The sequence below is a fragment of the Urocampus carinirostris genome, chromosome 3 (assembly GCF_059441175.1).
Source record: "Urocampus carinirostris isolate Australia breed hairy pipefish chromosome 3, RoL_Ucar_1.0, whole genome shotgun sequence".
In the NCBI taxonomy this organism is placed as follows: Eukaryota; Metazoa; Chordata; class Actinopteri; order Syngnathiformes; family Syngnathidae; genus Urocampus; species Urocampus carinirostris.
The window spans coordinates 12460662-12485668 of NC_142351.1; the positions used below are offsets into that span (position 1 = coordinate 12460662).

Here is a 25007-nt window from a genome sequence, read left to right on the forward strand (position 1 = left end):
GATCATGGCAGGCAAGGCCAAGTTAAAGTCCTAGTTTGAATATGATTAACGGTGCTTACTACAAGTACGGTATGTTTTCTTAACAGAGCTGATTACCGTGTTGCGAGCGTGTTGCTAGTAGCGTTTTGCTACCCTTCACAGGCACGGTCGGGGATGAAAGTTATAATATTATTATTAAAGCTTTGAAAACTCTCTCGGTGTACCATCTTTCTTTGTAAATATGTGCAACCATGTATAATATGTATTTGCAACTGTATATTTTTTAATGTATTTATTTTAGAAACTTATTCTGATATGTTTTGTACGAGCAAATGAGAAAGAAGGGGCGGGGCAAACGCGGGCTGACGGGAAGTGGAGTAAAGGTGAGACGTGTTTGTGGACGCGGCCGACAATCGTGGATATATATTTTTCCCACCCTTACCTTTGGAAATATACACTTTTATCCTTGGATTACTTTCAACGGGCACCTGGACTCTGCAGGTCTGCATTGAATCTTAACTACCGGTATCATTTTCCGTTCATTTTGCCGGGTGTGGTTTTTGGACTGAATCGGAAACGGTGCATTCGCACTGATCGCTGCTTGGCTCTGTGGCTAGGACCTTGACTCAGCAAGTGTCTCGGGCCCCTTGGCTTTATAGCGTATTATGATTTGACCGATAACGGATATTGGATAATTGATAAAGAATATAGAACAATAAACCTTACAAACCCCCCCCCCCCAAATTCGTGTTAGTATTGCGTTTTTTCAATGTGGGCGCATGCGGCTAATATGCAGGTGTATGTACAAAATCGATTTTCCTCCCGAAATGTGTTGGGTGCGGCTTATAATCAGGTGCGCTCTATAGTCCGGAATTTACGGTATTTCCCCAAACTGTTTTGTAGTATTCTATCAACCTTGCTTTGTCCAGAATCAGAAAATTGGCTCTTAGTTGTGTGCTTTCAGAGTAAAGCCTGCCTTTGACTTAATCTTGCCACAATCTTTATATATTCATTTAATACAGGTGGTTATGGAAAGGATGAAAGGCAATCATTGGCCATACTGGCAAGCTAACTTTGATACAAAACTTAAGAGCAATTGGCTCTAATGTTGCTCCACTTTAAATGTTAGTCAAGATGTAATATCAAAATCATAAAGGTAATCTCACAATTGAAATTCATAACTCACATGAATTCGAAATCAGGCGACTATGTTAGAAATTTTAGATTTCAAGGATGCATCTGTTTGATTCCATTTCCCTTTTCTCCCATTCATTTTGCTCATTACTCTAGTAAAGTGTGTTCACAAAAAGGCAAAGATTGTCCCATTCGTTCACAAGGCATAAAGGGAGGTGGAAGACACAAACCCCTTTCCATGAATTCAGTAGTGTCCCAGGTTCTCCTTAAATAATGAGATTCTTGTGAACACGAGCCGTCAATGACAATTCTAACATGATAGAGGGAACGCAAGCACCACACAATGATCAGGACGCTTTGAGGCAGCACATTAATATAGATGGGTATTTTATAGCAATAGCTGCTGGTCTGAATTATTCAAGGTAGTAGGGACTGGGCCGCTCACTTGAACATCCAACGTAATGTGTAAATAGTAACCGTGCGCCAGGGTGAACAGAAAGCAAGCAAGTGAGAAGTAATAGCGCCATAATAGTCCTAAATAATGAGCGGTACAAAGCTAGCAGAACCTGCGTGTATGGGCAAAACAGAAAAAAAGTGGAGAAAGATGCAGATTTAAATCAACCATGGCATTTTTTTGCAATTAAGAGCTATACCACGAGTCGCCAAACCTTAGCCCGCGGACCGTATCAGGCCTGTCAACTGAATTTGAGATGATGCTTAGAGAAGTATAAGAAAAAATTGTGCCACTTCCCTTGACTTGCAGTTTTAGGTATGTCCACTGGATGTCACCAACACCAATCCCTCAGTGTAGCTGTTTATGCTCACTACCATTTATCAAACAGAAATAATTTGTCAAAATGCGCATTGCATTGAGTATTTCAGTGCAACTTTTCAAATTTCGTGTTCAAAAGAGATATTAATTTGCTATTAGTCTCAATAAAAGTTATTAATTTGTAAATTGATATAATTTTTTTGGTGTGTGTTTTTGTAAAACATCCGGTCAGTAGGCGTGGTTTATTGACGTCAAACATAAACAGGAAATGAAGTCACACATGAGTGCGACTTCACAAGAAAAGGAAATAAGATTGAAAAACATATTTACAAATAATGGAATTAGACTGATGTTATAAACTTGACACAGTTTCAAATATAATTACATTAAATGGTCCCTTTATAAAAAAAGACAATGAAGTACAACCTGTGCGGGTAAATACTAACAGAAAAAAATGGAGAGGATTATGTTCTCTAGTTTCCTCATGTATTACAGATAAATCAGATGTAAGACTCTTTATTGGCATATACAAAACGATTAAATACATCAACTAGCTATGTTTGTTTCCTCTGCCCTAGCCCTGTGCCATTTCACACATGTGCAGCCCTGAACTCAAAAAAATTGCACACCTCTGAGTTGCACAAATAAATAATAAAACTTGGTTTGATCGACAGTCTTTTTAATTGCCGTCAATAGGAGCGGAGCATGGTTGTTAATGGGGATCCTTTTTTACATGTATTTGCAATGTTCTTTGTGTGCAGCGGTCCTATCTTTTGTAAGTCGACTGCTGACTAAATATTCATAATACACAATATCCTCTTTATTGGGTTTCATTGTACTTTCGTGAATTCCCTACCAATTATTTAAGGTAAAATAAGACACACTTTTAAGTCTCCTGGATTGTATGCCTGATTAATTGAAAAGTTTTGTGTTTATTTGCCGAGTGGAATTTAGTAATCAAATCTTTTGTATGCAAAGCCATGCATCTGATCTTTTTTGAATGAGCATGGCCGTAAAACTATTTGCTTCTCGGCAAGAACTGCAATAAAGTTGTCTTCAAAAGTAATACTGAAATAGAGAGCGTCACCGCTTGATGCACGAGACCTTTTAGTCATTATGAGATAAATTGACACTCCAAAGGTGTCAAAAGCTACTTCAGGAACTATTTGTAGCCGCCATCAGTCTCTGTTAAAGATCACATATTAAGCTCAACATTATATGTAGGGCCATATTTACAGTAAAGAATGCCCCCATCAATCGTTCACATGTGTCACGTATACCTATCCTCTTGCCTTTTGTAATTTATTCAATTTACAATACAAAGTACATACACCCGCAGTATTCAGCAATATTGTGTTATCATAAAAGAGGTTGGTGATAATCAGTCACAATACATTGCACATGTTGTTGATATGATTTTTCATCAAGAGAGAAATCCCAACTTTATGTACACATTTACATTTTTATAAGGGATGGCAGAATAACTAATACCATGTATAGATATCAGTGCCAATAACAGCCATTTTATGGTTATGGTACTCGAGATAATGGCAATTATCTGTATTGATGTCATTAAGGGCAACTGCAATAGAAACAATAAATTAGGGGAACAATACATTTCAATATAATATTTATATATATATATTATATATATTTCCATATATTAGAGAAAACTGTTGTGTTTTATTATATGAGCCTTTTAAACAGTAAAGGATTTCATCCAAACTGCATATGGATCTGGTATGAACCTGAAACCCCCTCAGGAATTGAGCATTGCATCAGTATCGATCTAAAATATGTGGTTTTAAACACTCTCTGTTTCAAAGATAGTATTTTTTATCTGAGGCTATCTGACATAATGATAGGCAGTCTACTGAGTACTCTTGTCAGCAAATATTAGTGTAATGAATGATTGATTATTGTTTACTGTAGAAGTACTCAATTATAAAAAAATATAGGGAATGTTATGCTCAATTTTCATAACCAGTGGAAACATGCTTGGTTTTAAAATCATGTCTCATTTTTTTTCAAGTCAAGTGGTGTGGTGCTGTGCCTGTATAGGCCAGCTGTTCGGGACAGCTGGTGCGCCTCTGGTACATCTGGAAACAAATAGTGTACAAAAGAACATAATAATATTAGAAGGTTGAAAATTAAAATGAATTTTTTGACGAGGGAGAGGCTTTGTGGGGTGCTGATTGCCGTTTAGGGGACGACCTGGAAGCATCCCAGATGCACAAAGACTTCATTTTTTGGAATGAATCCTGAGCTCTTTTTAGAAGATATGAGTGTGTGCGTCTCTGTACCAGGTGAACAAAGAGCCACCCAAATACCCCTGCTTGCCAAATTAAACACCCTTGTTCTAGAATGTTTGCAGAGTGGTTGAAGAAACATCTCGTACCAGTCGCTGCTATGATGAGATTCAAGCGCTACCTCAAAGTGCTATGTCATTCTGTTTAGGTAGAAAAGTAAGATCTATTTCATCCAATTTGGGGCCTGATTCACTCTTTGCTAATAATGCATTCAATACTCTACTAGCAGAGCTAATCATCAGGTTATCAGAAATTACGGTAAAATCAAGATAACATGTACACTCTCGTTCAAAAGTTTGGGGTCCCTTACAAACTCCATTCTGTAACAAAAGTCAAGTCAAGTCATTTTTAATTGTATATCACTTATAGAGATACCCAAATTCTGAAACATGAAAAATGTAAGAAAAAAATATGTTTTTTTTGCAAAATATTTATATATATTTCATCGATATTCATGTATTCCAATTACTTTCCGAGATAATGCATTTTGAAGACAGCCTTTCTCGCCTTTGCCTTTTGAGCTGTGACATAACCAGAATACCGCTTGCACTCTCGCAAGCCTTTCACCATATTGGTTTTCATGTTATTGGTCAGATAAATAATGAGAGTTTTAAGCTGTTTTGGTAGTTTATTGTAAAATGCCTAGGCGTTGTGTCACAGGGAGGTGCAGCAACGATACAATAAATGGTTGTCAGGCAAAATGGGGCGAACTGGCAAAATTAACACACACAGAGTTAACGGGGGCTAATACAGCCGGCAATAAATGAACACGCTGCTAGAGAGGGGTAACCGGGACCGATCGGTGGAAAAACGTGAGGTTGTCTGACCAAAAACATGGAGTTAACAGCCAAGCTACCAGGGAACCAAAGATGAAAAACGGCCGCGGTAACAAACTGGAACCCAGCCGTAAAAAAAAAACAAATGATCATGGCAGGCTATCCGGCTGCTAAAAAAGGCTAACCAGCAGAAAAACCTGAGGCTGTTCGACAAAAAACATGATGTAAGCAGCCAGGCTACCCGAGAACCAACAATGAAAAACGGATGCCACATGAAACTTGAACCAAGATGGGAATAAAAACAATGGACACGACATGCTAGCAAGCTAGCAGACTGCTAACAGGGCTAACCTGGACCAAACAAAACCAGAAGCCTTCGGCAGCCCGACACTAACGGGAAGCTGTACGGACAATAATTTACCAACTGCAAGAAACGCGCCGAAAAATACAAAGGAGCAAGTGTGTGGAAACAGTCCACAAATTCAGGTTCCTGGAGGTCCTGGAATCTCTGATGATCTCTCATGGACAAAAAACACCAGAGCCATCTTCATGAAGCTTCTGCAGGATCTAAACTCCCTGAGAGTCCTTAGGAAGAACAACGCAGACAGGAAACTGCTGTTGGCCTTTTACCACTCATCCATCAAAAGCCTGCTAACCGACTGTATTTCCTCCTGGTACAGGAGCTGCACTGAGACGGACAGAGAAAGGTAGCAGAGGACAGTAAAAGCAGCACAGTGCTTCATTTTATTTTCCCTCTCTCTTCCCTGATGGACATCTACTCCACCTGGAGCCTCAGCAGAGCCCAAAATATCATCAAGGACAGGAAGCGCCACAGGTATATGAGAGCAAGAACTAACAGAATTAGGAACAGCTTCTTTCTGAAAGCCACTACCATTCTGAACTTTTATCTAGGGCATTCGTAATCATAATGTTTTGTACAACTACCACTATGGATATGCACATATTCATAACATATCATCATATTATATATTGTTCCTAATGTTTTTTTTATCCTTTTGCCCATGTTTACCTATGTAAAATGTTTTACTTGCAGCGAAAGGAGAAGCCCTCCATACTTCTATTATGACAATAAAGGCCATTCATTCATCATTGATTCAAGCTTGGGTCTAAACGTCTCACAATTTGTCACTCTACACAAGGCATGCCCACATATGTCATTAAAAGATGTACAGTCCTAGACTCGGTCAAACCAAATTATTGGTGATTGTCATATAACACCAATTTGCTGGATTGGAGAGACCAGTTCTGGCCTTTGAAAATATATTGTAGTTCAGTAAAAAATAATAAATAAATAAAAATGACCTACAATGTTCACTTTGAATTGCTGTATAAACAAATTCATTGGTCTTGGTAGTTCACAGGATTGCACCTGGATGCCTAAGGATAGGGTTCAGTTTATGTGTACAAGCCAATCTCACCTCTCGTAGCCCAGCGGTTAAATTTGCTTTGGAAATACCAACCACTGAAAAATGGCAATCGCACTCAGTAACAGACTATTTGTACAATGTCTTGGAAACTTTCCAAAGAAAGAAAATACACCTATTCACGCATTACTTAAATAATAAACTTCAGATATGTCCTTTTAGGTCTGCAGAAGTTAGCACTAATAAAAAAAAGGGTATGACCCAAACATGCTTTACCACTGCAAGGCAGCCAAATTGTCCTTGTGACCTCATTGGCTCCGCACATTGTATTTTATGGTCCTGCACAGATCAGCAATGGAAAAGTCAAACTGCCCCCATCCTGCCGGTCTCCACACAGAGGAAGGGGAACCTTGTGCTATATTTTACAATTTTTTCATGGGAAAAAAACAAAATTCAGTGCCCTTAAAATGGATTATTTAATTATGTGTCAAAAAAAGAACATTCCTGTATCCATCAAATGTTTTTGGATAAGGATTTGGATGCTAAAAAGATGTATTGTTCTAAATGAATTCTGCTTTTCTGGTGACAGTTATTGTACCTTTCGAAAAGCTTGATAATTGCTCAACCCAACATTCTCAGTCCAATAAACCAGTGTTTCCAAGGCACTGTCCCACCAGACATTGTCAGGTGTCACACAGACAATGTTTTGATTTTATTTATTTGGTAATTGATCATTACCTGCAAGGAGGGCCTGTTTCATCGCATGTTGCTTTTTCCTGACCATGTATACTCTCCCGTCCTGGATTTCGACCTCTTTTTGTCCCTGATCACGTCTACTTTCCTTTCCTGGCTTTCGACTCGCTTCCGATCTCCGACCACGTTTTTGCTCTCCTGTCCTGGCTACTGACCCGTTTTTTCCATTCCCGAAACCGCCATCGCTCGTCACAGAAGATCCATTTCTGCGTTCAGAGTGACCTGCTTCCTGCGTCCAGCAACCACCGGATCGTGAAGCAACCCTTTCTCTATCTTCCAATAAAACTTGTGAGAAACGCAACGCAAGTGCGTCCTGTCTTCGTTCTGGTCTTGACACTTTAATTATATTGATAAGAATTACGTCTGCAGAAGAGGGGAATTTGGGGTATTTTTCAACATTATTTCCAACATGTAAAAAGCAAAAAAAAACAATTTGATTAGAAAAGGTGTATATATTTTATTAGAAACATCTTGTATAAAAATGAACATGCTCTACACATCTGTATTACTTTGTTTTGATGACTAATAAATATCCAGGCACTGTATTTATTCTTCCCTTTTTAAAATAATTCCCGCACATAAAAAAACAAATGTGAATAAATTTGCCACCTACAGTACTTTCACTCAGCACTTATATTACAATTTGTATTTTGTAAGACATTTTCATGTTTCAGGAAATTCAAAGTGGTGTTGTTACAAAAGATAAAGCAATTAACTGTAGTTCAGTTCATTGACACAAACACTACTTCCACAAACAATACTTTATACAAACAATGAGGAAAAAATATATATTTGGAGCGGTATCTTGGGAAACATTATTTTTGATGAGAGCTGCAAGAAATGTTGCTTTTAGTGAATAATTGTAATTTCCCACAATCATTATTCTCAGGGACATCGTAACCTGAACATGAAATTGTTCACATGAGTTACATTTTTGACATGCAACATACATATTCTGATACTTGGGATTTATTGTAAAACAATTCAGAGTTGCTCTTTCTATGAGGAAAATCAAAGGCGAACCAAAGACTGACAACCGAAATAGGAGTTCACATGTTGAGATTTAGTTTATATTGAGATCCTCCGAGTGTTTGACTCAGACGTTATGAAACATGAATCATAACATACAGTGGAACCTCGGTTTTCGAACGCCTCTCAGTTCGAACAAATCGGTTCTCGACCAAAAACTTCGAGAAATTCTTGCTTCGCTTTTCGTTCAAAACATCGGAGTTGGAACGCCGGTACGCTAGGGGCGATGCTGAGCGGCGTACGAGTGTAGATTGCCCCCACCCCTCGTGAAGAACTGTTGTCACGGCAACGCACACTCCTTCTCTGCTTTTGTTTTTCAAAAGCGGTGAAGGGAGTGTTTTAACTCCTAATTATGCCTCGGAAGAGGGTTGGTGCAAGCAGCAAAGTTGCTACAGGTGAAAAAAGAGGAGTAGTGCCTACAAATATTGCATTTAAGAAAGAAATAATAGCAAAATATGAAGAAGGTGTGCGAGTTTCCCTCCTTTCAGGAATACTGCATGGCATGACAACCGCCAAGGTAAGAAATCCTACTCATAATTCTTTTCTTTATCCTTTAACTGCTCACCACTTGTTGTGGAGACCCGGGTGCTAAATGACGTGTGAACGACCTGATTTTTTTATTTTTACACGTTCATGTTAGCGAACGTACGATTAGCCTGGGTTAGCTTCATGTTTACTTTCGTGGTAAACATTTAGGGTGTTGGAACGGATTAAAACAATTTTACAATACTTTTAATGGGAAAAAAGGACTTCGGTGATCGTACAAATCGGTTTTCGTACAAAGAAATGGAACAGATTATGGTCGAGAACCGAGGTTCCACTGTATATAAATCTTGCTTTAACATACCAAAAAAAAAATCGAGTGACGATAATTTTTTGGGCGCTACTAGAGTGCTCACTGCCAGCATCAGATTGTTAGCTAGTACGTTTTCGACCATACAATTTTATCCCTCAGTCTTGTGTTGTTCACATTTCATCTTATTTTTGTGGAAATAAAGAGCATTTAAAATACATATAATCAATCTTTAAAAAATAATTTCAGTTAATTTAAAGTTACAGTAACTTTTATTTTAAGTTTGCGGAAATGGCCTATGTATCTTCAAGAGTCCCCCTGCACCACGGAAACACCTTTGTTGGCAACTGCTGACTTCCTCCATGGTAAGATCTCATAATAAACTCACATTTCACTCTGACATCATCTAATTGTAAACAGAAAAAAATATGATCCTATGTATTGTGTCTTATTCATTCACACAGTAGCCCACACACGGAATTGATTCCTTACCTGATGGAATTTCTCGTATCTCACACAATTTTTCCCATAAGAACAAACTGAAATCCAATTAATCTGTTCCTGGGTTACCAAAATCATCCATTTTATCCCCAAACAATTCTAAAAAAACATATTTCTGCTAAAAAAATACACGTTCAAATAGTAATTGAACACTCAAGTACAGTAATAACATAAACAAGATTTTATGAAGTAAAATGTGAGTTTATTATGAGCACTCACCATGGACCAAGTCGGCAGTGTCTAATGGAAGTGTTTACGTAGTTGGCGAGGAGTGAGGGAGCACGACAGACAGTTTATGATGCATAATAATTTACTTAAAATTAAAGTAACGCTAAATGAAATTGAATAAATTAATTACTGCCCCATTTTTTATTCCCACAAAAAAGAGATGTAATGAAAAAAAAAACAACACAAGTGCACAGGGTCAGGTTTGTATGGCCGAAAGCGCACATTGGATTTTCTCATATGTTGTGCAACATTTTTGCTCAAAATACATCTCACATTTTTCGTATTTTGGGAAGTTTATATGTAGATGGGCCACTGTATATGATTCGCCCCATAAAAGGGCGATCATTTTTATTCCTACTAGTTATTATTAGTCATATATATTAATCATGATTAAAAAAAGATATCGATCCAATGTGTTTTCAAAATGTTACTCTCATTTTTTAAACGCTGACGCTCAAATAAGGGCCATTAAAGTCAGGATGTGACGACAAACAGCTTACCCTAAATTATATAAACATACACACTTCTGTTTTGACTTGCTCTGCTTTCATCTTATATACTGAACGGCGTCTGAAAGCTTCCACTTGTAAAAATGACAATCATGACACATCGCATTCCATTGACAACACAGCACAGTACACGTGATGCTCCCACAAGCATGCTCTGGGACTGTACACAAGGTTTGCCCAAAAACGATGGCCACGTTGACATATTAATGAAACACCAGTCGAGGAGCAAAATTAATCAGAATGACAAAGTGATGTATTTCATTTGTTGACAAGGATGATTAGTTTTTGTCGCAATACTCAAACTCTTCAGAGGCGTGTGGAGTTTGATCAGTGCCAACTCGAGAACCATTAAGGTTCAACTGCAAAACAGACACGACTCCAACCCCAACCTTTATGATTTAGTATATATTTACGAAGGTGTGGGGGGGAGTCTAATGGCTGAGCTCAGGAGATGCCTGAAATGTGTGCTATTGACTTCTGAAAGTAAACATACTTTTGGCTCCCGGTGGCACATTCATCCTGCACCTGGAAACATCAAAACCCAACATTATGTGTTTCAGGAAAGGAGAGAATTAATGGTCCAGTCTTTTCATCTTGATGCTTCTGCTTTCTGATAAAAGTTGTGTTTATCATTTATATAAAAAAAAACTTTCAGTTCCATCTTTCTCATCTGTGGCTGTGACTCTTGCTGTTTTTCCTCTCAGGTCTGCACTCCCGGTTAGATGGCGTGGTTGCTGTAGCTTATATATGTCTGCTTGGAGGCCAAAGCTGTAGGGTGGACGTGACAAGAACACCATTAGAAACACCCACTGCGAGATATGGACACTTGCAATTAGTAGCAATTTTGGCCATGCATGAACCCTGATTGATTGGTTCTATTTACAGATGACTTCCTCAAAATAGGACGAGAAATGTGTTTTGCGTTTATGTACACTTCAAATTATTTTCAACAGTGTGGCATAACATCTCAATATATTGAAGAGAAAGGGGGAAACAGACTACATTTGGATTGCTGCACTCAATTTTTTAAAACGTCAGACCTCATTCCCTAAAACAAATGGGATTCCTAGTGTTGCTCCAATGGCTGATTAACCAGTGAATACATATCAGAGGTTATTGAATGACGGACATTGCGTTGCATCAAAATGCAATTATATGAAGTTGATCTAACTGCAAAGTATATGGGAAATTTTAAAATTTCCTTGGGATTTGCCATCTGCCATAACACATTTTTTTAAGAAGTCACCAGTAACAATAACAAACACGTTACCTGCAAAACTTTTGATTAGATTTTCCTCCTCCAAAAAGAAAACAAAAAATTAATTAATGTTGAATATGCATTCTTTTCATGTTTAATTTTAATGATATGTTTAGAAAATTGGGTTTACAGTCATTGTTTCAACACCAATTTACCTGAATTGGTCTTTGCCTCCTGGAAAATTTGTAAAAACCACTTTAACAAACAACAAAACACATTTATTAAAGATCAAGGGCAATGTCAGCTTTCTTTGAGAATTGTTGTTTTAAGCTAACCAATTTGTGGGCATCATTTTTCATTGAGATGATTTATACAACAATTTTTTTCATGTGTTGAATTGTATTGCGGACATGAACGTATGGAGTTGAAATCATAGGATGGATAGAAAGGGGGGCCAAAGACTTGCAATAACCAACCAAATGCCAGATTTGATTTTTTTATAATAAATCTAAGTCATGAACAATAATGTTCCTGGTAACCTTAATGAGTACATTTGACTGCCCCATAAAAAGTATTTGTCCCCCACGTTTGCAACTACAGTGGTACCTCGTTTTTACGATCGACCCATGTTACAAATATTTCAGTAATGGAGGTTTGTGCCCGACTAAAATCTATTTCCTTATACGATCAGGTTTCCGGTATCCGAAGTCAGTGACGCTACCACTAAAGATTTGCGCAAGTACACATCATGCATGTATCAGCTAGGTCAGAGAACACAGAACCCCCCTGCATTAAATTGCCAAATGGTTTAGTCCGTTAATTTATTGGTTGCAGCCACTAAGGTTCAGTTCATTTTAGCCATTGCATTCTTTGTTTCCAGTCATGGATCCTGCGAAAAGAGAAGAGAAAAGGAGAGCCAGGGCTCTACGTATGATCGAAAAGAAGCAAAATATCATTGCAAAATATGGAAGTAGGGGTGAAGTTCCAGATTTGGCAAGGGAAAATGGCAAGCCAGAGGATAGCAATAAATGAAGATATGGAAAAGCTTTAAAAGACTTGGATAAGAAAGATAGAGCTCGCTGGGAACACAATCACGTTATCTATGGCAGAAATTAAGGAAACGTCGCCTCCTGGTAAAAACTGTTTTTATCTCAGAGACATCCAGATAAAGCCACAAAGGGACGGCCGATGGAGATGTTCGATGAAAACTGTCAAAACATGTTTAAAAATATTCAGAGATCTAGACAGAAACAATGTTTGCTGGATGACAATCTTACGTGTCCAGCGACCAAACCGGCACAGTGAGTGGAAAAACATGCCAAAACATTTAACCGACTTTTTACATTTTATCATTTTAATTCGGTTGTTCTTGTTGTTGATTTTAACTGTTCTTGACTTTTTAAGCTTTGTACTGTACAGTAACTTCGTCTTTTGCATTTCCTTAGCCTAATTTATTGTTTTATTTATACTTGGCGGTACTTATGAATAATGACTGAACATGAGTGTACCTAGAGGGCAGTTGCAGTTGATAAACTTGGAACGATTACCGTATTTTCCGCACTATAGGGCGCACCGGGTTTTAGGGCGCACCCCCAAAAAATAGTTTTTGGTCCTATATCTTCCATAGATAAGGCGCACCGGATTATAAGGCGCTACAATGGGAATGTCGACAAAACAGTCAGATGATTCAGTCAAACTGATTACCCCCTTAACATTTCCAAAGCTTGCAAAGAAGCAAATACGTGTCGTAGACACGTGCGGATGCGGTGTCCGTACGATGTCACTCAAATGCATCATTTCAAATATCATTCGGAAGGTTAAAGTCTTGGGATTCAAGAAACGCCAACCATTCCTTAGTTTATATTTTCTTTTTCGCTCGCAACTTTACTGTGCATATGACAATAAACACTTGGAATTGAGTTTAATTCACTCAACTCATCACAGCAACATAAGGATCGTTCTAAAACAAGATACCGGGAAAATATAAAGCCGCACAGCTCACCTAAGTTCTCACGTTCAATAGTAATACGCAATCATGGTCTTCTTACAACCGTGAGTGTAGTATATCCAGGAGAGTAAAATGTTTACAAATAGAGACTAATGAAACATGTTTCTATACGGCGTAGTTTAGCAAGCTTGCTATTCAGTCATCTTTTTCGGCCAATTGCAGGGTTTGTTTTGGCCCTCTAGCCAATTCGAGGCTCCGAATAACTTCAGCCAATAGCGATCGATTTAACGGATGATTGACACATCCTTTTCGGCCAATTGCAGGGTTTATTTTGGCCCTCTAGCCAATCCGAGGCTCCGAATAACTTCAGCCAATAGTGATCGATTTGACGGATGATTGACACATCTTTTTCGGCCAATTGCAGGGTTTATTTCGGCCCTCTAGCCTATCCAAGGCTCCGAATAACTTTAGCCAATAGTGATCGATTCAAATGATGATTGACACATTGGTTAGCCAATAAAACGCCGGTATATAAATCCCAGCATACACCGCGGACTACTCCACGTTCGGGGGCAAATCGAGTCGGCGGCTGTTGCGTAAGTTGTGAGACCTTGCGATTTAATATTGAGGCATATATAAGGCGCACTGTATTATAAGGTGCATGGTCTGCTTTTGAAAAAAAATAAGACTTTTAGGTGCGCCTTATACTGCGGAAAATACAGTAATCCCATTTTAATGAGAAAACGGGTTTCCATCTACGACTCTTTCATTTTACAACGTCACTGCTGGAACCAATTAAATTCATAAGTACAGGTACGACTGTACTTGACTGACAAGAATCCTTTTGTCCAAGGCAAAACTGTCCAATTTCGGAACATCTGAACACACTGAACTAGTTCTGTGACAATGACTGTGTAAATAGGTTTCAACAACAATCTTTTGATTGAATGTTTGGCAATATTAAGCCCATTGTGATGAGAAATGGAGACAGAAACACATACCTTTTCCTTATAGGCCGGCATGCTGATGAACATATTATACAAAATGACACCACTTACTCTTTGGATGGAAGCTTTGGAGTCGTCACCTTGTCCATTCCTTCATGTCTATGGTACTACCTATGCAGCAATCTTTACTACAACTGAATGAATTGACACTTGATGATACTGCCTGCAATCTAGCGTCATAAATCTTTTATATGCCCCTGGTCATGCAATCAGTCAAAATCAACTCTCTGTGAACATGCCTGTTGGTGCTAATCACTGGTCCAATCAGCCCATGCAGCAGATTGAATGTCAAATGGGATAAATCCCGTCACAAAATTGCTGAGGCCAGCGTCAGGCCAGCTCTGCCACAGAGAAGGTGATATCATGCTTCTAGTCTCAGTGTGCAGTGAAATTGCACCCATTTTGTCTATACTATTCCCCCCTAAAAAAACAACTGATAAATAAAGCTTACTTGAATATTTACGGGTTGTTATTCTAAGATAAAGACGAGAAGGGCTAGAAAGAATCCAAAGTGTTTTCCTTTTACTCAGTGTTCTTGTTTTGGAAAGGCAAACGGTACTAAGCTCGCTATTTAGAAGAACTACACACCAACAATCAAGTGAGAGGTGATAATAAGTTATTTTGAGGTGTGTTTTAGTTTGTGTGTCCACAGTGGGTAGTGAACATCAGCAGAAACAAAGGAAGTAAAAGTGGTCACATGCAAGAAAATCCAGTGGGTTACCTGAACACCTAACATCTCTCTCAGGGCTCCCCTGCCTCAACAAAGTCTGACACAGACACAAAAAGCGCTTGTTAGCCCACCTGTTTAAGGCTGCATGGGAGAGTGAGCATGTACGAATATTTTCTATATTAAAGCGAGGACCAATGCAAAACCCCAAGAGATGTTTGTGTGGGCGGTTGCTTTTAAGTCCAACTGCATAATAATACACAGTCGTGTTTGTCAGTGAATAAAATCGGGACTTGGAGTAATCATGCACGGCTGCTTGATTGAATCCTTTTCCCACACAGAGTCTGTCTATTCATATGCGTTATCATGATGATTGGGAATGAAATCCGTTTGCAAGACCACCAGTATCTTTCACTCCTTCCAAAATCAGATGAGTGCGGGCTTCTTGTCGCTCCCCCTAATTGGTAAATGTAGTATGACTGCAGATGTTGTAGAATGGGAACAATTCCGGGTATCTAAGGTGGAGGATTTTGGATTGACATGATTGTGTAACAAGCTATAAATATGGTTGTTTTTGTTGTTGTTTTACATAGCAGTCTGACCTCAAAATAATTGGAAAGACTTTGTAATGGTGTTCATTATTGAAACACGTGTAATGCACTAGTAAGCTATTCAGCAACAACACCTTATATAGAGTGAATATCAAGTACAATTTAACAAAATTAGAAAAAACTTAAACTTGGTGATCTCCAATGCGGTGCCTGTGGGCTCTAGTTACCCCGAACACGTGAGTAGCCCTTCGACAAATCCTGAAAACAGCTCAGAATGGGTCTCTGCGATTTTTTTGTAATTTTCTTTAATAATAATAATTTTTTAACTGACACAATGTTTTCATTGTTGACATAACATTTAATAACTAAAACTTTGTAATAACCTAGTAGCAACGCTTCGATGAGATGTGGACTAAGAAGATAGTAACTGGTATCTACAATATGTTTTTGCTCATTACTAGTTGCCATTATGATGTTATTTATGATCTCTTAGCTGTTATTCATGGTCTTTTACTGCTGTCACAAAAGAAATCTCCCCACTGTGGGACGAATAAAGGATTATCATATCTTATCTCATCTCATCTCATCTCATTAGCCGTACCGCTTATCCTCATTAGGGTCGCGGGGGGGCTGGAGCCCATCCCAGCCATCTCCGGGCAGTGGGCAGGGGACACCCTGAACTGGTTGCCAGCCAATCTTATCTCATTAAAATTTGTATTGTCTTTATTGGCCTGGATAATAATGTAGTAAACATTTTTACAAGTTAATGTTCAGGGACTATTGTAATTGTGTTCAACAGTGGTCCCCAAACTATAGCTCACAGGCAAGATAAAGCCCACCTGCACATCTGGCCGAACCCCCTGAACAATAGCAGAGGATATAAAAATACATTGGGTTTTATCTTATATCACACTCACTTTAGTCGGTACAAGAGATGAATGCTAAAACTACAATAAAGTTTAGGGAAAATAAGCCAAGCCCAACAACGACTACTCTATTCTTCTTTTTCATGTTAGACACGTACCCGAAAGACCTCTCCCGTTTTTATTTTCAAAGGCTCTTCTTTTGTCTGTTTTCTACTGGATTACGTATCACCTTTTTTTGTCACGACCACGTTTCCCTTTTTGTTTTTGCCGTCCACCCTTTTGTCCTGCGTTTTTGTTACTACAGACAGAACTGACCATTCACGTTTCACCCTGGTTCAAAGATTTCAGGCCTTTGGGATGGGTGGAATGACTTCTCCCCCTGATGAACAGTTCCCAGTATTACGTAGGTCTCATCACAGAGACCAGTAGATTACAATAAGTCTGATAACATGAAGTTTGTGATTTTAAGTAGAACATTCATGACTATGTATGAATCATGACGATTGGGTTATGATATTGATGCATGCCAGTTATCCCGTTGTAATGGTCTGCCCCATATTGGCTTCAAAACAATGTTTTGCTCAAGCCCACCAGAATTTTTTTTTTCCCGGTAACATTTTTCTCATAAATACTTTTATTGTTTATTTTCTGAATTTTGTTCTGTGAAGAATCCAGAAGGGTTATTTGATTGTTTTTTGTTTCTGGAAAACTTTTTTTTTTTCACCTTTAGCCATTCTTGCAATTGTCACCCTTTTTTGCTTCAAACTGACCCCGTCCCTTATTCGGAGAAGGGAAAAGTTATGTGGCCCTCACAGGAAAATGTTTGGGGACACCTGGTGTACAATATTGATAGCTATACAATAATTCATGGTTTAGCTGCTATATAAAACATTCATTTGATATTCAATGTTTTCAGAACTATTATCTTCATTGAGTGAGCAAAACCAACCTTGCGTTTCCAGACTTTCACAAAGTTCTGACTTTGCCTCCCCGTTGGGCCTCAGACCACCTTTTGGGCTGAACTTGTTGGACATGGTAGCCGCAGTAACCACAGCCTTCAGGCTGCGCTTGCGCTTTGGTACGTTCTGCTCCGGATGAAAAAGTACCACGTAGACCTTGGGCATGTAGAGCATTCCCAGAGAGACAGATGCACTCAGGCTGACAGAAATGGTCAAAGTTGTGGTCTGGATGTACAGCTACAATATAGAACAAAAAAACAGAAATTCATAGAGTTATTTTTAAGGCATGCAGGCACATATTAAAAATATGTCTAATTACTTGTCATGGGTGTCAACTAAATGAAGGCAGTAACAGATTGTCAAATATTCACTGCATACAAGATCTGTCTTTTTTGACAGGTGTCATTAAAGCTACATTTCAAAAAAAATTTACAGACTTCACATTTTAATCCCTAGAGTCTAATACATTCATTCTTCATGCTGTCCAGGAAGAATAAATCAAGAATCCACCGAAAAGTCGAAATTTAGGCGCCCACCCAATTGAATAAGTTCCTTACGACTATAAGTCTTATTGGCCATGCATGTGTCCAAAAAATAAAGCAAAAAAGAGAAGAGAACAGTAGTAAATAGAAGGTTAGCTGGACAGCAACTAGCCGCAGCGTCCATACGCACCGCCATGTCTGTGTAATAACCTGTGAAGCCCTTTGAGACTCTTTGTGATTAAGGGCTATACAAATAAAAATGACTTGACTTGACTTGACCATTACTCGGTCATCACTGACTTTTTGACGTAATGCATGACTTGATTCAAGTCCTCTTGATGGCCACTATTGTTTTGGCGTACGTCCCATGCAGCTACCAGTTAAGACCTGCTGGAGACCCACATTATTATCACGGAAAAGCAGCCATAATTTAACTTTCCACAACCCCCATCTTACATTTTATGCAATTAGTGGACCAATAACTGAGCCACTATAGATGTGCCGGTTCAACATCTTGTCCAAAATCAATAAAAAAAACATGCAGTTAGTAGTAACTTGGAGAATCTGGATACTTTCTATCAATACCCCCTTCCTTCAATAGACAATCCATATAAGTTATTTGAGCAAAAATATAATATATTCCCTTGATAAAGGCTGTTGTTTCCTTTTGTTCAGAAGGCTTAGACAAAAGCATGATGACTTTTTTCCTGCTAAGGCCAGTGACAGTTGCAGATCACAGCTGCAAGTAAGAAGCGTTGCTAGGGCTACAAAAACAGAGCAAAGACAAACATCTTCCCTTAGCCCGAAACAAGTGTTTTGATTTTTCGTTTAAAGAGGGGAAGTCCAATTTACATATGCAGAAGGAATACTGGGTCAATCATGGGTCAATCGTGCCAAAGCCAATTTAATGGAAATGTTATGAAATGACAAATCATTGAAGATCTTGCATCGCTCGGCTCTGTGTAGTTTGTTTTTTAAACTTTTAACACAATTACTGCCAGGTATTTTCAAATAAAAAAGGTTATTTAATGCCTGTAGTCGTCTTTGGGGGATGGGTTAACTATGCCCATTTTTTTAGGCAAAAATTATAGGTTGTTTTCTCACGAGATTAGTTAAGAATGATTCCGTGGCAGATACAAATTGTCTAGTATGTCAAGGTAAGCATCTGCATTTTTGATAGTCCTAATATGATTGAAAATAATTTTAACTGCTGCGTCGGAGATCGAAGTGCAACATTTCCTCCAGTTCTATGCTGTAACACCCCCAAAAAATACAAAAATAAAATAAAATGATTGAAAATGGGGGTTTTCTCTATTCATAGAATTGTACTTATTTAAATCACAACCTAATGTGCATGTTGCCTATTTTGACTGGAAGCTGCTAATATATTTTTATTGTTGTTGGAGTGGTATTAGCTGTAGTAGCTGGCAGTAATTGTGTTAAAAGTTTAAAAAACAAACTACACAATACCACTGGTATTAGCAATACCCATATTTGCATTGCACTGTACAGTGAGAGCTGGTATACTTTAGTTTAGCCAAGCCACATAGAAGCTTTAAGACAACCATAGCTAATATTTTGGCTGCTGAATAAAAGCTAGGACATAAAATGGAGAGAGCCACTAGATGTCAGTAAGGTAAGATGTCAAACAAACTAGAAACTAGATTGGCTGCAAGGGGACCAGTATCCACTTTCTGCAGCCAACATAAATCTGCCTTAAAAAGGGGAACAAATCATAATTACAGAAACTTAGAAATGTAGAACATTCAAAACTAAATTTCCTTATTTGTCGTGGCACATCAACAAAACATATTTTTGTATTATGGACAAGGGTCAATATTGTATGTGCAATTTTTGGACATATTTTTAACTTGCGTATTCTGTTTAAAATGATTTATGCATCAGTTTAGAATACATCTTTGGGGGATTATGTTTAGTATCATTTTTCAGTTGCAAGCTTGTTTTGATTGAATCAGAAGGCATTTTTGAACCCCACCAGTTAAGGCAAAAATATTCATCTGGTGGAACTTCAACAACTGGAGTCCAACTAGATCATACAGTATATCCACCAACTGACAAAAGATGTGATCATTCGTAGGGAATCTAAACCACTTCAAGCCAAAACAAAAAAGGGCAATGAAAAAAATGATATTTTTTTTCTGGAAAAGTAATTTTAAAAAATATCAAAAAATATAAAGAATCTAAAATCATCGGAAGGAAATTCCCAGCCATATCGAAAATGCACCGCAACACGTGATTCTCTGACTCTTACTGGTTTAACATTTGATTTTGCCCTTTTCAAGACCAAGACCAAGCCCAACCTATTCTGAAAATCACTTTGTTTTTGTAGAATAAGAAGCGATATTCAACTGGTTTGCTTATTTATGTTGGGTGGCTGCAAGATAATGACCAATCATGGCTTCGCTTTAAAGTGTGAGGGATTGGTCGCTCACTGAATCTGAGCAAAATTGATTTAATCATCCTCTGACACCAACTCTCAAAATGGCAAAGGATAAACAAATAAAAAAAAACAAATGGAATTTGCTTGTTAAATGATAATCTACAAAAACATCATAAAACAAAATTCTGAGTTTAGGCCACAGGTGTCAAACAGGCGACCCGTGGGCCAGATCAGGCCCACCAAGGGATTGAATCCGGCCCGCGAGGCAACACTCAGAGAAGCACAAGCGAAAAACAAACTGCAGGTTGAAATATGTCAACTTGATGTTGTCAAAGCCAGGTCCGTCTCACAAAGACACTGTACTTGTATTTATTTCTATCTCTCTGTCTCTCTCTCTCTCTCTCTCTCTCTCTCTCTCTCTCTCTCTCTCTTCCACACCTTTTCTCCCACTCCCCCTCTCTGTCTCTGTCTCTTTCACTCTCTGTGTCTCTCTTTTTCTTTTCCTTTCTTGCTCTTTGTCTCTTTCGCTCTCTCTGTCTTTTTAACTTCTTTTGCTCTAATTTCATTTTTCCTTTTCTTTGTTTTCTATTTCTCTCTTCCTACCCTTCGTGCTTTTTTTTCTCTTTTCTCTCCTTCTGTCTTTCTATTTCTCTTTGGATTTCTTTCTTCCTCTCTCACGACTTCTCTTTTTATCTCTTTTGTTTCTCACGCTTTCTCCCTCTCTCTCTTTCTTTGTCCCACCCTCTCTCTTCTTTTCCCTCCTTCTTTCTCTTATTTCTTTATCCCTTTTTTATTTCTCTTTAATCTACTAGTCCGGCCCCCAACAGAATGTTTGTTCTATCGTGTGGCCCCCGACTTAAAATGAGTTTGACACCCCTGGTTTAGATGAATGGTTGTCTTTGGAACAAATTTTTAGGAACTCCTTCAGGATTTCACGTTTAGCACAACATTACAGAACTGCGGTCCTCTTGGGCAACCATAATTGTGTTGTAAAATCTTATTTCTATATGTAATTTTTTGAAACACAATTACATACTTTTTTAAAATTTAATTTAAACAAGTTTTAATAACTAAAAAAGAATCTACTTATTATATTCAACCAGTTGCTGTTTAAAACTAGTGCACCTGTTGATATCATATCTACAAATGTTTTGATGTGTTTTGGCGCTTAACAAAAAATTAAAGTAAGAGAAAGGATTCAATAAGTCGTTCTCTTAGACCATTAATCCTTGCAGAGACACATCGTAGCAGCATAATACGAGTCTGACATATGTGGCAAGTTTGTTCACAAATGTCAAAACCCAAGTGGAACACTCACTTCATCAAGAATAAGTAAAGCGACGGCCTTGCTGCCATTGCACAATTTCTACATTACTGTTACTGATAATCAGAAGAAGAAAAAAAATACAGTTTTGTGTTGAATTGTTTCATTGAAATTCCAATGTACCTTTTCTGCTGATTGGGAAGTTCCAAAGAAGATGGGGATGAAAGCAAGCCACACTATGCAAGTGGTGTACATGGTGAAGCCGATAGGTTTAGCCTCATTGAAGGTCTCAGGAACCCCTCTGGTCTTGATGGCGTAAACTGTGCAGGTGACCATAAGGAGCATGCTGTATCCCAAAAGACAGATGAGGGAAAGGTCTGATATGTCGCACTTCAAAACCCCGCGGGCCATATCAGGATTAGCGGTTCTCTGGTCTTCGTAGTCAATGATGGCCTGAGACGGGTCGACGCCAAACCAAATGCACACCCCAAGGAGTTGGAAAGAAATCAGAGTGAAAGTGATGACTAACTGGGAGGCTGGGGAAATGAAGCGAGGGGCGCTGACTGACATCTTGCCTTGCTCAAAAATTCTGTAGATACGATTCGTCTTGGTGAGCAGGGCTGCATAGCTGATACTCATACCCAGGCCAAGGAAGATTCTGCGCAATGAGCATATGAATACATCTGGGGCAGAGATCATGAGGAAGGTCGTGGCATAGCACAAGAAGATCCCAGTCAGGAGGACGTAGCTCAGTTCTCGACCTAAAGCCTTGACTATGGGAGTGTCATTGTAGCGCACAAAGGTAACAACCACAAACACAGTTGCCATGATGCCCAAGACTGCAATGAGCACAGGAATGACAGCCCAAGGGGAACTCCACTCCAGTTTGACTACGGGAATAGAAACGCAGCCAGTGTGGTTCTCGTTGGGCCGAAGGTCGAAGCGACACATCTTGCACGTGTGGGTGTCTGCCTGATACTGGTAACCGTCGCAGTTCTCACAATGCCAACAACATGGAATTCCTTTCACTGTTTTCTTACGCTGGCCGGGACGGCAGGGTTGGCTGCAAATGGAGGACGGTACTTCGTGTGTTTCACCTGGCCATTGCATCTCATCTGTCTGTTGGATGGGGGAAAAACAGAAATCATTCTTTAATGCTATAACCTAGACTTAGATTTTTTTTTTTTTTGATAGTTGGATAATTTGCTTTTAGTTAGTATGTCTTAACTGCACACTAAGATATTTTATCATACGATTAGAATGTGTTATTACTGAAGTGAGGAGGGACATATTGTTATTATATATGTTAATATTTTTACAATGAAACAGGAGCAACAAACTGCCAGGAGATATTTCTTTCCTATATATCTTTAATATTCTGCTGCACACACACGATGAAACTAATGGGCCCCTTTTGGAATGATTTGTAAGCGTCTCAGTCATATTGGATTTGACGATTGAAATAACCATAAAATGAGAATTTTGTGGGACTAAGTTAGAATGTCATAGTAGAATCTAAAGCAATGCTTCCTTAAAAAACTGCTAAAATGTGGATTATTTAAACAGTATCAAGGAATAATTGAACACTATGGTAAATTGAAGCAAATAGTGAGCAGCCACGATGTCCAGTTATATTCATTGGCTATGTTTAAAGGCAATAATAGTCTGATTGAAATTTGACTATTGCCGGTATCCAGGTTTTGTGAAGCTATTACTGGGCACACGCATCTGATTATGGTCTTAGTCCGATTGAAATGGTTGGGTTCGTCCTTTAATTTTCTGATTACTCATGCATGTATACCCATTCAAATGGCCTGATTCCTAGAGTGCAATTACTGCAGTTCCTCCATCCAGGATATTTTTTCTCTATTTGTGTAACTGTAGGCAAGACATGAATGATACACGTGCATATAGAGTGTGGTTCGTATGTCAAAAAGCATGTAAGTGATTCATTTAGAGTGCTCCTAAAAACTGAATTTTGATACAGTCAGACTGTTCTCTGATTTGAAGGGTACTGTTTCATAACCTATACACTGTAAGTAACTCCTTTCTGTACTAACGTGAATGCATACTTTTAGATTATTCATTATCCAGTGACTTCTATTGGAATTGTGAATTGAAAAAATATATACAATGTAGTTTAAATACATTGTCTTATGAACTTTCATATGGCAGATTTCTGCCAGGCCTTTCTGGGTATGTTGTTCCGTCAGCAAAAGAAATAGAGTACCTTGATGTTTGCAATAATTCAGTAGAATACCTGTTCCATGTGCGGCAACAAAAATAGAGTACCTGCGGGGTTGCATTTTAATGATTCATAACTGTAAAAATTAGCTCTGTTCATTCTTCTGGTTGTAGTTTGATGTTAGCATATGCACCAATGTGAGTTTTATTTTACTGTTAAAACAAAACAAGATTTTATCAATTCTTAAATAACCATACAGCCTTTTTGACAATTTTGACGACAGCATTCATTCTTTCAGATTATAATTTTTTTGCTATTGTTAGCTCAGCATGTCATCTAGAGTGTTGATTTTTATGACCATGTACCCTGAAAGTGTGAACCCTACATCTAAGTGCAGACGGTCAGTCCAGTGGCCAATGATTTTATACTCTGTGCTGTAATTTTTGATTTGGTATTGGTAGATTTCATAGCGACCAGGGGCATCTCCATTCACATTGAAGACCACAGGCGTTGCAGCGATTCCTGAAGATGACACAAAAACAAAAGAAAAACATGTTACTGTGCATGGTTCAGAATTTTACAAATTGGAAATTGAATGTAGTTGTTAGGAACTGAGATTACATCCCTCTGCAGAGCTTTTATAGTAAATGATAAGACAAAATAGATGCTGACAACTCAGCTGTCTGTTCATTTTCTTGTACCACATCACATGCCTTCATTCCGCCCATTGCCCAATTGCTTGTTATCTTCAAGATTGTCCTCAGAGTGCAGACAAACAAGAGCACTGATTCTAATTACCACTTTGAGGTATCTATTGAGCTCTCATCCCTCCTTTTGTTTCTTTCTTTTACAGAACAAATCTTTAGAATTTCCTTGAACAATAGCCAAATTCTGAAATAAGAACACAAAAAATCAACGTTCACTGATCTGTCGCTGTTTTTGTAAAACGAACTATCGTCAGCATCTTCATCCGTTTTCGCTGAGAACTGCAAAAGCTTAAAAAAAAGATCCCCAGCTCTTAACTTGCTGGCTCTCAATAGTTTGGATCTACTGTGATAACATCTCAACTAATTTCACAAGATGCCATGTCATCACACTTTATCAGAATTGTACAGGATGTTGAACTGAAATATGCTATTTAATTGATAAGACAGTTAAGCTGTACCAATATAGCCATGTACTGTTAAAAATAGTAAAACTATTGATCATAAGGGTCACCAGCAGAGTAAGAATATGATGCCTGATTCACACTACATCTGGTACAGATATGCGTCCATCCTAGAGACATCCATGATCACCACATTTGTTGCG

General features: G+C 38.4%; 1 protein-coding gene across 2 annotated transcripts in view; it reads right to left on the bottom strand.

Annotated features, from left to right (window-relative positions):
• Nucleotides 1-7551: 7551 nt before the first annotated feature.
• The window catches only part of LOC148368716 (metabotropic glutamate receptor 4-like), a 197063-nt gene continuing 179607 nt past the window's right edge, over nucleotides 7552-25007 (bottom strand). The window contains exons 8-12 of one of the 2 annotated variants that reach the window (XM_088330735.1): nucleotides 24082-24218; nucleotides 21695-22630; nucleotides 17355-17601; nucleotides 15043-15088; nucleotides 7552-10936 (exon numbers count right to left, since the gene is read on the bottom strand). In XM_088330735.1, the coding sequence (XP_088186861.1) occupies nucleotides 15063-15088; nucleotides 17355-17601; nucleotides 21695-22630; nucleotides 24082-24218 (1346 nt within the window). In that variant the 3' untranslated portion in view covers nucleotides 7552-10936; nucleotides 15043-15062. The remainder of the gene's footprint in view (nucleotides 10937-15042; nucleotides 15089-17354; nucleotides 17602-21694; nucleotides 22631-24081; nucleotides 24219-25007) is intronic. The other variant, XM_088330734.1, reaches the window with a different exon arrangement.